This window comes from Cottoperca gobio, chromosome 21 (assembly GCF_900634415.1).
Source record: "Cottoperca gobio chromosome 21, fCotGob3.1, whole genome shotgun sequence".
NCBI lineage: Eukaryota > Metazoa > Chordata > Actinopteri > Perciformes > Bovichtidae > Cottoperca > Cottoperca gobio.
The window spans coordinates 13,439,048-13,455,074 of NC_041375.1; the positions used below are offsets into that span (position 1 = coordinate 13,439,048).

The window sequence follows — 16,027 nt, forward strand, 5'->3', positions numbered from 1 at the left end:
GTGGCATTTACTACCTTATTGGCCCAACACCTAACACTTTTAGACAGGAAGAGCTCAAAACTTCTGTCCCTTGTCAGATGGATCAGGATTACATGTTTCATCTTAAATTGGAGAAAATAAAAAAGCTAGCTATTACAACATTTCACCATGTGGAGCGAGATTCAGACGACTGTTTCTTGTTTCAGGTTTAACTAGTTGATCATCTCTTTAGAGAATGGTAAACAAAACAATTCTTTTGTTCAGCCTTGTAGGCTTTCCCTGAGATGGCCGGAAGAATTATGGGAAAGGTATTTGAATGACATCTGCTCAAGCCACACCCTTCTGTTGTTATAGTTGATGTAAGATCTGAAGAATGCGGTTAGCCATTAAACCTGTATATGTTGGGCTTTTACTACCTTATTGGCCCAATGCCCAAGACCTTTTAACAGGAAGAGCTCAAATAAAGAAACATGAAATTCGCCTAAGTATATGATCGTACATACTGTATGTGTATATTTGGTGAACAATGTTCAAGCTGTTTGTCTCTTTTTATTGGTGATTGTGATTCTTGTATTTACTGTCTTTTGTTAGATTTTTCCCAGTTTTCTTTCTCTCTCTGTCTTCGATCTAACTCTGTGTAGCTAATTATCTTTCTAAACTTTATTTCATCTAGAGGATCTGTGAGCATGGGGTGGACCGGGGGATTTACCATGTAGAGTTATTCCAAATGTGATTTGTGTGTATGTTAAAACTGTAAATGTTCATTAACATATATATATATTTTTTTATTACATATACCCCTTTTCCCTCATCAAATCCCAAAACTATGAATATGCTAATACTTACACTATACAGCAAGTTACTTTTAGCTGTTGCACAACTATTAAGTCACACTGAGAAGAATCTCTGACCGCAGATCAATGGGAAGACATGTTGTGAAGTTTATATTTCTTATCAAATGTTATGAGGTATTAAGTTATCCAGTTATAAATATTATTTAGGTCTTATATAACTCCACAAAGATGAAATGTTTTGGATTTACGTTGGTCGGGCTGTCGTGGGACAGGTACACGTGCACTAATTGTGGCCCTGCCCAGCAGTAAAAACATTTTAGTATATGCCCGACCTACAGTGTGTTTACTGAGCAGAAAGAGGCAGGGGCTCAGTTCTTAAATGTTCAGTTCAGTTCTGGTCTGACTGGACCAGCATGTCTCTTGGTGGAGAAGACAATACTCTGGAAAGTGAGGAAACCTGTTTCAGTTTGGAAAACTTAAGAAATATCTGCACTTGGTCCTGGAACAAGCGGCCTCGACTTCAATAAGTTAAGTCTTAAACATACTGCATATTATCTACACATACATTCTGACCAAGAACTAATCAAAAGAAGAATCACAAGGAAGCAGAAGATGTTGCTTTTGGCTGCAGCTCCAAAAACAACAGTGACTTTAACCACCAGCAGATGGCAGATGTTTTCCCTTACGTTTAGCTTGCTCTCTAAAATATGTTAAATGTTAAACAACATGGAAATGATGAGGAGAGACTTCAGATGTTCGGTCTTAAAGTATACACATTTTTCTGATGCCAGTCGGTAATTTAAGTTAAACTGTTTGTCGTGACTACGATTGCTCTGCACTACACAGAACCTTTAGAGGAAACGTGAGGTCGGCGTCATGATAAATGAGTTAAGTATCAGTCAGAAAAGGTCACTGTCATGTCTCTGCATGTCTGTGAATGTATGGGACTCTGGAAAATAAACTCTGAAGTGAGCTGTGAAGCCAGTCATTCTCTGGCCTAAACAAAATACAACATTAATACCATAACATCATTGACCTGGCGCAGACTCACACACGGGCACATATTCATTTATGAGTCCAACCTGCTCCCCTCTTAATGTGTAGGTACATCTCCCTGAAACCAGTCATCTTTGTATGCGCTCAATTAACTACCCGCCTACTCTAAGGCTGCACTGAAGTGGGGAAACTGGCTTTTACAATACTGTGCTTTTGTAAGACTAGTTAGCCCGTTGCTGTCATTCATTCAATCAACTTGCAGGTGTTTTGGCACATGTGTGCAATGGAGTAAGTCGGCCACTATTGTCCACACTTTGCACAATGACCCACTGCACATGGCTTACTGATCAAAACTGATGAGTTGATTCTCACTTAAATTGTCAGACTCTTCTAAACATTCTTTCATCGTTTTTGCAATACACAATAGCGTTCAGCTCTACTCAACTGACATTGTATAGTACAGTAAGTAGTCAGTGACAACAAAGAAGTAGAACAAAACACATATGTTTATATAAGAAACATTTCCAGGGTGAAAAGATCTTTTTTGACCAGTGCGGCTCACACGATGAAAACACAACTTACTGTCCAATTACCTGACACAATAACTAGATTTTAAAGCATGAATAAATGGTTTTCAATGAGTTACTACCTTTTTGCAGACATGCAATAGAGCTGTGATATTCTATGAAACAGTTGTGACAATTGCGCTTTTAGTTTAGAGAATGTTAAGAAAACTAGACTATTAATCATACTCTTCTTCTTGACACCTGACATGTTCTACACCTCTATTTGCACACAGTTGTAGGTTTGCATGCCAAACAACTGTCAGCTCTGTGAGATAAAATCAGAGTGAGCTTTTATCAAAGTGTGTCTTTGACTAGAGCCCCCTCCTCCCTGTCTTACTATCAATCACCTGTGTTGTGAATAATAAGCGGTTGTAAAGAAAGAGCAAATTCCAAATCAATGCCCTTTACTTCTTGTCCGAGCGGGCATCAACCTCCTGAGCATCCGCTTGATTACGTATTATGTCTCCATTTCCTCCTTAAGTAAATATACGACATGTCATGTTTTATATATTCACTCTGGTAAAAAGTCATGGAGAGAGACAAATTGATAATAGATCTAATCTCTAACATAAACTAAATTGTAATGTTTGGAAACATTCTGAAATGAATAATTAACTCTCAAACAGGTGAAATATGATGGTGACAAAGTGTGATGAAAGTTGCTTTTCCTGGAACATGAACTACTTGGATTATATAGCCGTGTTAAAAGATACATTTGTAAAGAATTAAAGTTTCAAGAAGTCATTCTAATTCATTTTATTGACCGGTAGGGACCACAATGAATGAACTAACTAATGGCTTTTACAGTCATTAACACATTTTACAATCACTACTGACAAGTAAAAATATTAATACCAAGGGATGCTTTTTCGTTAGTAAATTTCAGATTAAAGAAATTCCACTGGGTTTGTTTTTGATGGTATTACTAATACCAGTCAATGAACTTGGTTTAGTGATTAAATTATAACTGACAAAGGCAGATTAGTAAGGGTCATAATGCTGACACAACTCTTATCAGTCTATTGGAGGTGTAGATAATGGGAAAGGAGAGGCATAGGTTACCTGAAAATATGATGGTTAAAATAAGAATTTACTCTGATGAGCCTCAGTGGTGCTGCTGGTGTTCATGAAGAAACCACACATTCAGTTCAGTCCAGGTAAAGTACTTTTCTTCCACAATGAATTGCTACACTGGATTAATGCTCACCCAGGATTACCTTCTAATGATTGTATGATTGAATTAATGATTGAATAATACTTTTCTCAAAGCAGTGTTTCACTGTAGCATATTCGCTTACATTTTATGTCCATGATATCATCCGTCGACTCATTTCTGTGTCGAAGGAAATAGACACGTAGGCCTACAGGGACTGACATCAATCTGAAAACTCGGTTCTCTTGAATCCCACTGGACCTTTGGATCCTATTGATTAACATTCAAATTATAAATTGGATTTTGTTTTGTTTCCACAGTTGCCTACTGAGGACAAGCCTCCCTGAGTCAGGGCAGCAAACATGAAGAAATCAATCAAACTTACAGCAACACCAGCTGTAGATAGAAGAGGTGAGTGATCTGTTTTCATTGCTAGAAAAATAAATAAAAAGTTTCCTTTAGGTAGCAAAGTAACTTTGAGTAACTAACTATAGTTTTACCTCTTCTTCTTTTTTTTAGCAGACATTGAGAATAAGTGAGTTTGTAATGCAAGATCTCACGATATACTATGTATTATGTTTGCAGTTGTTATGAAATATTCCTTACTTTAATTTACATGTGTTACAGAGATGAGAAGAAAAAAGCAAATACGCTAAGTGTTGGATACTTCCAGCTGGTAAATATTGTGTCTTTGCTCATATTGTTCATAAACGATGGAGGAAAATAATTCATATAACAAATCAAAATTCATATGACAGATGCCTTCATATGACTTTAATCCTAAGTGATTTGAAACCACACAAATAACTAAAAGCGTGTTCTGTGCTACCGTAGACGTGCTTAGAGATTTACTTTTTAGTTTGAATTTGCCAGAAAAGAAAATGATAAAGATGAAGATATATTTAGATATATAAGTACCGTAACATCAATTCTGCTGCACTGCATTTACTTGACAGCCTCAGTTATTAGTTATTTTTCAGATTCCGATTTTACATAAAAACATTTAAACATTCTTTATATGCATAATAACTAGTAACACTACTTATAATTTAAGTAAAAGATATACGGACACCCCTGTACCTTTCCAATCTTTTCATTTGGTCAACTACATTGTTTGCAGTTTCGATTTGCCACTCGCAAAGACACCGTGATGATGGTGGTGGGAGCTTTGTGTGCCCTCGTACACGGTGCAGCTGCACCTCTCATGCTTCTGGTGTACAGCAAGATGACAAACACGTTTGTAGCGTATGAGCTCGAGGTCCAAGAACTGAAAGACTCAAACAAGGAATGCAACAATAACACCATTTATTGGAGAAATGGCTCCATATATGAAACAGCTGAAAACACCACTGTGTACTGTGGGTAAGTCTCTGAGCTTACTGATTGTTGTTACCGTTTAAAAGCCGCTGTTACTCATTTCGTTCTCTCTGCAGGGTGGATATTGAAGCAGAGATGATCGTGTTTGCATATTACTACATTGCTATCGGAGTAGGAGTCCTGTGTGTTAGTTATTTCCAGGTCAGTTCTGTATTTATGATTGACAACATTCAGCTTTAATTTAAAAGCCTCTTGAGTGTAGCACATTTTATGTCAAAGAAATGATTTTGTACCACTCTGATTGTTCACTGTAGATTGTCTTCTGGGTGACGGCAGCTGCAAGACAAATTGATAGAATGAGAAAGGCTTATTTTACAAAAGTAATGCAGATGGAGATCGGATGGTTTGACTGCAACTCTGTTGGTGAACTGAACACAAGGCTGTCAGAGTGAGTTGGTGCTCTTTATCAGCAGGTCAGGCTGTTACCAGTGCATAGCTGGGGGAATGCTTTACACAGATGGTGTTTCTGCTGCTTTACAGTGATATCAACAAGATCAACAATGCCATCGCTGACCAGGTGTCTATCTTCATCGAGAGGATCTCTACGTTTGTGTTTGGCTTCATGGTTGGATTCGTTGGCGGGTGGAAGCTGACTTTGGTTGTCATAGCAGTGAGCCCGCTGATTGGCGTAGCTGCTGGATTTATGGCCATGGTAACGTTGTGAATCAAACACAATGATTTCTTACTGCTGGATGGGAGTGCATTGCTACTGTATGTGCTATCATATGTCACTTTCCATTTCCATGTCTAAAAGGCATTACAAACATATGATCTTTTTATAGCACAGTATAATCCTAGTTAAATGCACTCATAGATATGCATAATGCTTTATAACAATAATCACACACATTATAAAACATTTTAGAAAGTCTCCTGAATCCGACTAACACGCCCTCTATGGTAGAGGCAGAGCTGGAAGCTGATGGGGGATCATCGTCAATTTCCCTGATGGAAGTCACTGAGGTAGTCAAACAACTCCACAGTGGCAAAGCTGCAGGGGTTGATGAGATCCGTCCAGAAATGCTGAAGGCTTTGGGTGTTGAGGGGCTGTCTTGGTTGACACGCCTCGTCAACATTGCGTGGAAGTCTGGGACAGTGCCTAGGGGTTGGCAGACCGGGGTGGTGGTTCCCCTATTTAAAAAGGGGGAACCAGAGAGTGTGTGCCAACTACAGGGGTATCACACTTCTCAGCCTCCCTGGTAAAGTCTACTCCAAGGTACTGGAAAGGAGGGTTCGGCCTGGTAGTCAAACCTCTGATTGAAGAGGAACAATGCGGATTCCGTCCTGGTCGTGGAACAACGGACCAACTCTTCACTCTCGCAAGGATCCTGGAGGGGGCCTGGGAGTACGCCCATCCGGTCTACATGTGTTTTGTGGATCTGGAGAAGGCGTATGACCGGGTCCCCCGGGTGATACTGTGGGAGGTGCTGCGGGAGTATGGGGTGAGGGGGTCACTTTTGAGGGCCATCCAATCCCTGTACGCCAAAAGCGAGAGTTGTGTCCGGATACTCGGCAGTAAGTCGGACTCGTTTCCCGTGAATGTTGGCCTCCGCCAGGGCTGCGCTTTATCACCAATCCTGTTCGTGATTTCATGGATAGGATATCGAGGCGTAGTCGTGGAGGAGAGGGGTTGCAGTTCGGTGACCTGAGGATCTCATCGCTGCTCTTTGCAGATGATGTGGTCCTTATGGCATCATCGGTCTGTGACCTTCAACAGTCACTGGATCGGTTCGCAGCCGAGTGTGAAGCGGTTGGGATGAGGATCAGCACCTCCAAATCTGAGGCCATGGCTCTCAGCAGGAAACCGGTGGATTGCCTACTCCGGGTAGGGAATGAGCCATTACCCCAAGTGAAGGAGTTCAAGTACCTCGGGGTCTTGTTCGCGAGTGAGGGGACAATGGAGCGAGAGATTGGCCGGAGAATCGGAGCAGCGGGGGCAGTATTACAAGTCACTTTACCGCACCGTTGTGACGAAAAGAGAGCTGAGCCAGAAGGCAAAGCTCTCAATCTACCGGTCGATCTTCGTTCCTACCCTCACCTATGGTCATGAAGGCTGGGTCATGACCGAAAGAACGAGATTCACAGGTACAAGCGGCCGAAATGGGTTTTCTCAGACGGGTGGCTGGCGTCTCCCTTAGAGATAGGGTGAGAAGCTCAGCCATCCGTGAGAGACTCGGAGTAGAGCCGCTGCTCCTTTACGTTGAAAGGAGCCAGTTGAGGTGGTTCGGGCATCTAGTAAGGATGCCACCTGGGCGCCTCCCTAGGGAGGTGTTCCAGGCACGTCCAGCTGGGAGGAGACCCCGGGGAAGACCCAGGACTCGGTAGAGAGATTATATCTCCTCACTGGCCTGGGAACGCCTCAGGATCCCCCAGTCGGAGCTGGCGGATGTGGCCCGGAGAAGGGAAGATTGGGGTTCCTTACTGGAGCTGCTGCCCCCGCGACCCGATCCCGGATAAGCGGTAGACGATGGATGGATGGATAATTATAATAATATAATGGTTATAATGCATTATAAAAAAGATTATAACGTATTACAACTATGGGAATTATAAAACACTATGATCCTTACAAGAACATAAAATGACCTACAGTATATCTCAAAAGTGAGTACACCCTTTAGATTTTTGCAAATATTCTGTTATATCCTTTCAGGGGATAACATTATCCTACTGAAACTTTGATATAACTTAAAGTAGTCAGTGTGCTGCTTGAATAACAGTATAGATTTATTGTCCTTTGAAAATTACTCAGTACACAGCTGTTAATGTCTAAACAGCTGGCAACAAAAGTGAGTACACCCCATAGTGAACATGTCCTAATTGTGCCCAATGATGTTGTTTTCCCGCCCTGGTGTCATGTGACTCGTTAGTGTTACAAGGATTCAGGTGTAAATGATAAGCAGGGCTGTTAAATTTGGTGTTTTGGGCACAATTCTCTCTGAATGCTGGACAACATGGCACCTCATGGCAAGGAATTCTCTGAGCGGCTGAAAAAAAGGATTATTGCGCTTCACAAAGATGGCCTTGGCTATAAGAAGATTGCCAACACCATGAAAATGAGTTGCAGCACAGTGGCTAAGATCATACAGCGGTTTTCCAGGACAGGTTCCACTCGGAACAGGCCTCGCCAGGGTCGACCAAAGAAGTTGAGTCCACGTGCTCAGCGTCATATCCAGAGGTTGGTTTCCAAAAATAGACGTGCGAGTGCTTCCAGCATTGCTGCAGAGGTTGCAGAAGTGGGATGTCAGCCTGTCAGTGCCCAGACCATACGCCGCACACTGCATCAAATCGGTTTGTATGGCCGTCGCCCCAGACAGAAGCCCCTTCTGAAACCGATGCATAAGAAAGCCCGCAAACAGTTTGCTAAAGACAATGAATCCAAGAACATGAGTTACTGGAACCATGTCCTGTGGTCTGATGAGACCAAAATAAACCTGTTTGGGTCAGATGGTGTCCGGCGTGTGTGGCGGCACCCTGGTGAGGAGTACCAAGACAAATGTGTTTTGCCTACAGTCAAGCATGGTGGTGGCAGCATCATGGTCTGGGGCTGCATGAGTGCTGCCGGCACTGGGGAGCTGCATTTCATTGAGGGACACATGAATTCCAATATATACTGTGACATCCTGCAGCAGAGCATGATCCCCTCTCTTCGGAAACTGGGCCGTAGGGCAGTTTTCCAACATGATAATGACCCTAAACACACCTCCAAGATGACAACGGCCTTGCTGAAGAAGCTGAAGGTTAAGGTGATGGACTGGCCAAGTATGTCTCCAGACCTAAACCCAATTGAGCACATGTGGGGCATCCTCAAGAGGAAGGTGGAGGAGTGCAAGGTGTCCAACATCCGTGCGCTCCGTGATGTCGTCGTGGAGAAGTGGAAGAAGATTCCAGAAGCAACCTGTGCAGCTCTGGTGAATTCCATGCCCAGGAGGGTTAAAGCAGTGCTAGATAACAATGGTGGTCACACAAAATATTGACACTTTGGGCACAATTTAGACATGTTCACTATGGGGTGTACTCACTTTTGTTGCCAGCTGTTTAGACATTAACAGCTGTGTACTGAGTAATTTTCAAAGGACAATAAATCTATACTGTTATTCAAGCAGCACACTGACTACTTTAAGTTATATCAAAGTTTCAGTAGGATAATGTTATCCCCTGAAAGGATATAACAGAATATTTGCAAAAATCTAAAGGGTGTACTCACTTTTGAGATATACTGTATAATATGTTTTATAATGTTTTTATGATATTTGTTATAAAGCATTATGAATAAGTGTGTATAGTGTTCATAACTATACAGTGCTATAAGTAGATTATAACGCACTATAAGTATGTTTATAATGCATTATAGACATGGGTGTCATAGAAAGTGTTACCTAATTTTCTTTCTTATTGCTGAAGTCTGTGGCCAGGCTGACAGGACGAGAGCTAGCTTCTTACGCAAAGGCAGGGGCAGTGGCTGACGAGGTCCTGTCATCCATCAGGACAGTAGCAGCGTTCGGTGGGGAGGAAAAAGAAACCGAAAGGTATTTCGTCATTTTGGAAGATCACAAGAAGTTTTTCTGCTTCACAAATGAAGATGAGCCATTACTCCATGCTTTGAAATTAAACTGAAACTTGAAATTTGTACAGATACGACAGAAACCTTGTGGAGGCTCAGAACTGGGGTGTGAAAAAGGGCGCAGTCGTAGGCCTGTTTCAAGGATTCTTGTGGTGCATCATTTTCTTTTGTTTCGCTTTGGCTTTTTGGTATGGATCTCAATTGGTCATCGACACCAAAGAGCTGAGTCCCGGTACTCTTATTCAGGTAAGTAAAAATAAATGCATTCACCATTTAATACTGTATGATATACATATTTTAAAGTTTCACCATGTGGCTGCTGTCTTTTTTTCCAGGTCTTTTTTGGAGTACTCACAGCTGCTATTAGCCTGGGCCAGGCCTCACCGTGCCTGGAGGCCTTCGCTGGTGGTCGTGCCGCAGCAAAAACTGTCTTTGAAACAATTGACCGGGTAAAATCAAGATGCTACTTAAATGTTATTGCAGATACAATCTAGATTAGAAACAATACATTTTAAGTAAAATAATCTTTAACCTAAAATAAAGTTATGTGCTGTTATGTTCACAGCAACCAGAAATTGATTGTTTCTCAGAAGAAGGTCACAAACTGGACAGAGTGAAAGGTGACATTGAGTTCCATAATGTCACTTTCTCCTACCCGTCCCGGCCTGATGTGGAGGTACATTTCTTCAACTTGCATTTCTTTGTGGTCATTTCTCATTTCTCAAAATTCACGAGCCAACTCCTTTTTCAGATTTTAAATGACCTGAGCGTGCAGATCAAAGCAGGAGAAACTACGGCTTTTGTGGGACCAAGCGGATCTGGAAAGAGCACCACACTCCAGCTTTTCCAAAGGTTTTATGACCCAAAGGAAGGAATGGTAACAATCTGCAAGCATCTGCACCAACACACAGGACAACAGTGGAAACTTTGAAGGCTTCAGTGTAATGTCACATATATAATTCTCATTCTCAGGTGACTTTGGACGGCCATGATATTCGTACTTTAAACATCCAATGGCTCAGATCTCTCATTGGTATTGTAGAGCAGGAGCCAGTGCTGTTTGGTACAACCATTGCCGAAAACATCCAATATGGTCGACCTGGAGTAACCATGGAAGACATCATCAAGGCGACAAAAGAGGCTAATGCCTATAATTTTATCATGAATCTGCCACAGGTACATTTATATAATTCAAGATAATACAGAAGAATTATACTGTATACAATTTCACGGACAAATATGTTAACTTGTGCAGCCTAAAATGAACGTGTTGCTACTTATCCACCAGAAATTTGACACTATGGTGGGAGAAGGTGGAGGACAGATGAGTGGAGGACAGAAGCAGAGGATTGCTATTGCTCGTGCTCTGATCCGAAACCCCAGGATCCTGCTGCTAGATATGGCCACATCTGCCTTAGACAATGAGAGTGAGGCTGTTGTCCAGAAGGCACTGGATAAGGTGACTAACCTTTAGCTCATAGACTACATAATTGAGTGATTTTAAACATTAACTTCAGAAACAGATCATGTTTTTTGGATTGACACCCTGATATTTGGTATTTGTGCAGGCGCGAATGGGCAGGACAACAATTTCCATAGCTCACCGTCTTTCCACAATTAGAAATGCAGATATCATTATTGGTTTTGAGCGTGGACGCGCTGTGGAGAGGGGAACACACAGTGAGCTAATAGAAAAGCAAGGTGTCTTCTTCACCCTGGTCACCCTGCAGGACCAAGGCACATCAGACACAACTAAAGGTAGAGTGTACTTAGGGCTTCTAATTATTATATATTGATCATGGCGATTATTAGTTTTGATCTTTCTGCGTGCAAAGTCCAAAGAAACATCTTCAAATGTCTGGTTTTGTCCAACCAACAGTCCAAAACGCAAATGTATTCACTTAATGTATAGACTCTCTTCACCTCTCATACACTTGTATTTGATAAATTTCCCCCCCAAAAAAAAAAAAAGCACAATAAACAAAGGAAAAGATTAATTTGACATTTTCCTGAATTCTTTTGGCCATGATAATCGTTCAGTGAAAATCTGATATTGCGACAGTCCTGAGGTTGTGGTTGTTTCTGTACAGCCTCGTAAGCACGACCTGACTCTATCAGACCTATTTGGGAAGGAGAAGACAAAATGTGTTTAAAATAAAACTAGATTTAGTATTCTGTGAAACACAGGCAGGGCCTTTAACCTTGCCACCTTGTGATCACAAAGCACTCACCGGGGGTCAGTGGGCCATCCTCCAGAGCGGTTAAAGGTCCTTCTTGTGTTCTTAAAAAACAAAAGAAGCTTCAATACTTGTGTTGAAGATGTATTGATTTGTTTTTGTTTTTTCTGCCAGATGCGATCAGTGAAATTCTTGAAGAAGACTTTGATAAAAGAAAAATGAGCCGCACATCCAGTGAAAGGTAAAGTAAATCCAGCTCAAACAGATGATATCAGAAAGAAATGAAAATAATAAGATTCTTTCAATGTTACTCCCGTAGGGGCTCTGTTCGTCTACGATCTCAGAGCAAACTGTCGATTACAGACAGCCTCAAGATCCTTACGAACCAGGACTTCAGTAACTCAGTAACTCAGGTACTGAGTGTACATGCAGTGTACATTTCTTTTGCAAACTGTCCTGTGGAAATGAATGACTCCAATGTGTATTCTTTAACAGAAATATGAGGATGATGCAGATGAACATGTAGAGCCTGCCCCTGTAGCACGTATCCTCAAATACAACCAATCAGAATGGCCCTACATGCTGCTGGGCACGCTGGGAGCTGCTGCCAATGGCTTTGTCAACCCCGTTTATGCTATCCTGTTTAGCCAAATTCTTGGGGTGAGGGTCGTGTATTTCACATACCCCCATTGCTTATATTCTGTTTTACAAGCTGAGGTAGTCTGCTGAACTGCTAATGACTCTTATGATCTTTGTATTTGCAGACGTTTGCCATTAATGACTTGGAAGAACAGAGGAACCAAATCAACGGGATATGTGTTCTGTTTTGTATTGTGGCTGTGTCTAGTTTCTTCTCCCAGTTTTTACAGGTTTGCAACATAATTAAGACATTTACATTATATTTCTTTACACATCTCTTTGTCAATTAGATATAGAAAAGAGCACAACAGAATTATCAGGGAACTCATTTTGGCCGATTGCCGATGCAGATTGGTGCACATATTTCTTTCCACCTAATTTACATCAAGTCTCTATAGTGAAATTAACATGTTACTTTGCCTACTCTAAATTAGTATGCCTTACAGACAGTTGCTGGAACTCAATAATATATTAATTGAATTCACTAATTCAAAAATAGGAGCCAATTATGTAGCTCCTATTAACAATCCTTAAAATTGCAAAAAAAAACGTAAAGTGAAAATGGAGCCCTCTTTTTAAATCCAATTATGAGGATTCTTCTGTGCGAAAATGAACATCCACACTGCAGACATACTTGTTGCACCTGCTTAGTCAAGAGTTTGCGTCGCATTGCCCATAATTAAAGCATTATTTTGTTAATCATATTGGCAAAAATGTTCGTTTAGAGCCGATGCCGATATTATTGTGCATCCCTAAAATAATCTACAATTTACATGTAGACTTGACTCTGATTTAATGTTTTAGGGATTTGCTTTTGCTAAGTCTGGAGAGCTGCTGACCCGCCGCCTGAGGAAAGTGGGCTTCCACACCATGTTGCAACAGGAGATTGGCTGGTTTGATGACCCCAACAACAGCCCTGGAGCTCTGACCAACAGACTGGCCACTGAAGCATCCATGGTGCAAGGGGTAAGTGACGGATATACAGGCCTGTATCCATATTTCACATTATATATAACACAAAAAGAGTTTTGTATTGTAATTACAACAATATTTCGCATGTGGCTTGTGTGGCTTCTGCAGGCAACAGGATCTCAGATCGGCATGATTGTGAACTCGTTGACCAGCATTGGAGTGTCTTTCATCATTGCTTTCTACTATAGTTGGAAGTTAACTTTGGTAATTATGTGCTTCCTGCCACTCCTCGGGCTTTCCGGGGTGTTCCAATCTAAAATGCTGACAGGTTTTGCAAATGAAGATAAAGAATCCATGGAAGCAGCGGGTCAGGTAAGATCCACAGAACATTTGCTCTCTATACATTTCTCTGAGAAACCAACGGCTACAGTTAAAGATCGTGACTTTCCCCCGCAGGTATCCAGTGAGGCTCTTGCAAACATCAGGACGATCGCAGGCTTGGCCAAAGAGAGCACATTTGTGGAATCATATGAGCAGAAACTCGAGCTTCCATTTAAATCTGCCAAGAAGAAAGCCATTGTCTATGGGTTTTGTTTCGGTTTTTCCCAGTGTGTCATCTTCATGGCGTATGCTGCTTCGTTTAGATATGGAGGCTATCTGGTTCAATCTGAAGGATTACAATACATGTTTGTTTTCAGGTTGGCAAAATTATTACTTTCTTTTTTTATATCCTATATTTAAAATCGATTTTGTGTTTGGTGATATCAAAGCACTACCCAGTGTTCATATGATGTTTCTCCAGAGTGATCACAGCTGTAGTAATCAGTGGGACAGCACTGGGCAGAGTTTCCACCTTCACTCCAGATTACGCCAAAGCCAAAATTGCGGCTTCTCATTTTTTTAAACTTCTGGACCGAGTTCCCAAAATCAGCATGAGCCATTCAGATGGAGAGAAATGGGTTGGTGAATTCAGTAAATAAGACATAATCATACATATTGGGATGCCATTTTGTCATAATGTTACTTTTAAATGATTAAGCCTAGTTATCCGTCTTTAGGATAACTTCAGAGGTAAAATAGAGTTCATCGATTGCCACTTCACCTATCCAACTCGGCCAGATGTCCAGGTGTTGAACGGTCTGGTTGTGTCCGTGAAGCCTGATCAGACTTTGGCGTTTGTTGGGAGCAGTGGCTGTGGGAAAAGCACCAGTGTTCAACTGCTGGAAAGGTTCTATGACCCTGATCAAGGGCGAGTGGTATGTAGACTGATTTAGACATTCATTTGACTAATTACAAAATAAGTTCAATCAATACCAACGTCTTAATTATGTGTTAAGCGTGTATATCTGATTTTCAGTTGATTGATGGCCGCCTATCCCACACAGTCAACGTGCCCTTCCTAAGATCTCAGATTGGCATAGTGTCCCAGGAGCCGGTGTTGTTTGACTGCAGCATAGCGGAGAATATTCAGTATGGAGATAACACCAGCACTGTCAGCATGGAAGCGATTGTTGAGGCCGCTAAGAAAGCCTACCTTCATGACTTTGTGATGACGCTACCAGATGTGAGTGGAAATACTTAAAGATACAACTTTACATAGAATACTATTGGGGATCCTGGTTATAGTCTGGAACTGTAGGATTGGCGCTAAAACTGAATTTAGGTATATTCAGACAGACAGAAATAAATATGTTTTATGTTTATATGTTCTAGTAGAAACCCAAAATACAAGTATTGACCTGAAAATGAGCATAATATGTCCCCTTTAAATATCAACTGTCAGCTTAATGTCTGAAATGTATAAGCATTACTTGCATCAGTGTGTCTTTATCAGCTGTGTCATCATAACACTGTTTTAATCAAATACAACAAAACAGGCACCTAGAAAAGCAAAGTTAATGCATTGTAATAATAGAAAGCATTTAATTGTGGCGGTACACATTTACAACGTTGTTGACCTTGTGACCTTTTGTTCTCTCCACTTCTCTCCATCCATTTACACATTTAAAGAAATATGATACTCAGGTTGGAGCCCAGGGCTCCCAGCTGTCAAGAGGACAAAAACAACGCATCGCCATTGCCCGGGCCATTGTCAGAAATCCCAAGATCCTGCTACTAGATGAAGCTACCTCTGCCCTTGACACAGAGAGTGAAAAGGTAACACATTACTAAACACCATCAAACAGCATCAACATAAAGCAAGGTATTAAGTATATATTTTTATTGTATAAATCTCTGACAATCTCTGTTTTGCTGCAGACCGTGCAGGTTGCTCTGGATGAGGCGAGAAAAGGACGAACCTGCATTGTCATCGCTCACCGGCTGTCTACTATCCAGAACGCTGACATCATAGCAGTGATGTCTAATGGAGCAGTCATAGAACAAGGCCCACATGATAAACTTATGGCCAAGAAGGGCGCCTATTACAAACTGGTCACAACAGGCGCTCCTATCAGCTAGACCTATGATAAGAATGATTTTGTATGGGTCTTATTGTACATTTGAAATATCTTCAGAGATTGTAGAAAAATCTTAGGAAGACTTTTTATTTTGCATTTGTTTCTCATCTTTTAGTTTGTGTGATCATGTAGTTTATTAATTATTATGTTGAGAATAAACTATTTAATGTATATTTATTTGTTTATAAGTTGTTCCTTTTATAAGAGAAGGGGTAAAGATTTTACATGCATCTGGCCATGTTTGTATCGTTGGACTGTAATTTCTTTTTTCTTTTTTTTCGTAAATTCATGATCATTTTAAATAACAACATCTGTGTCATTTGCTTTAAGTCTTCTGTTATTCCTGCATTTGTCCTGAGACAATGTGTTGTTGTTTTTTGCAGTCGCAACTAATACAATCCTGAGAGTTTC

The 16,027-nt window shown here is 41.0% G+C and overlaps 1 protein-coding gene across 1 annotated transcript; it reads left to right on the forward strand.

Annotated features, from left to right (window-relative positions):
- Positions 1-4,104: 4,104 nt before the first annotated feature.
- Positions 4,105-15,617, forward strand: abcb11a (ATP-binding cassette, sub-family B (MDR/TAP), member 11a). The gene is made up of 25 exons (XM_029459380.1): positions 4,105-4,164; positions 4,609-4,850; positions 4,922-5,006; positions 5,120-5,253; positions 5,346-5,517; positions 9,270-9,394; positions 9,501-9,675; positions 9,765-9,878; positions 9,995-10,105; positions 10,181-10,306; positions 10,402-10,605; positions 10,718-10,888; positions 10,998-11,187; positions 11,781-11,847; positions 11,926-12,019; positions 12,102-12,266; positions 12,371-12,475; positions 13,050-13,211; positions 13,326-13,529; positions 13,614-13,855; positions 13,960-14,116; positions 14,216-14,413; positions 14,515-14,721; positions 15,168-15,314; positions 15,417-15,617. Exons 1-25 carry the CDS (start codon positions 4,105-4,107, stop codon positions 15,615-15,617), a joined length of 3,858 nt encoding a protein of 1,285 aa, XP_029315240.1.
- The last annotated feature ends 410 nt before the right edge of the window (positions 15,618-16,027 follow it).

Excerpts from the sequence above, each read along its gene's own strand:
- abcb11a (XM_029459380.1), top strand. The coding sequence starts at position 4,105 with ATGTGTTACAGAGATGAGAAGAAAAAAGCAAATACGCTAAGTGTTGGA. Across the intron at positions 11,188-11,780 it reads CACATCAGACACAACTAAAG|ATGCGATCAGTGAAATTCTT; the intron begins GTAGAGTGTACT and ends TTTTTCTGCCAG. Across the intron at positions 14,117-14,215 it reads ATTCAGATGGAGAGAAATGG|GATAACTTCAGAGGTAAAAT; the intron begins GTTGGTGAATTC and ends ATCCGTCTTTAG.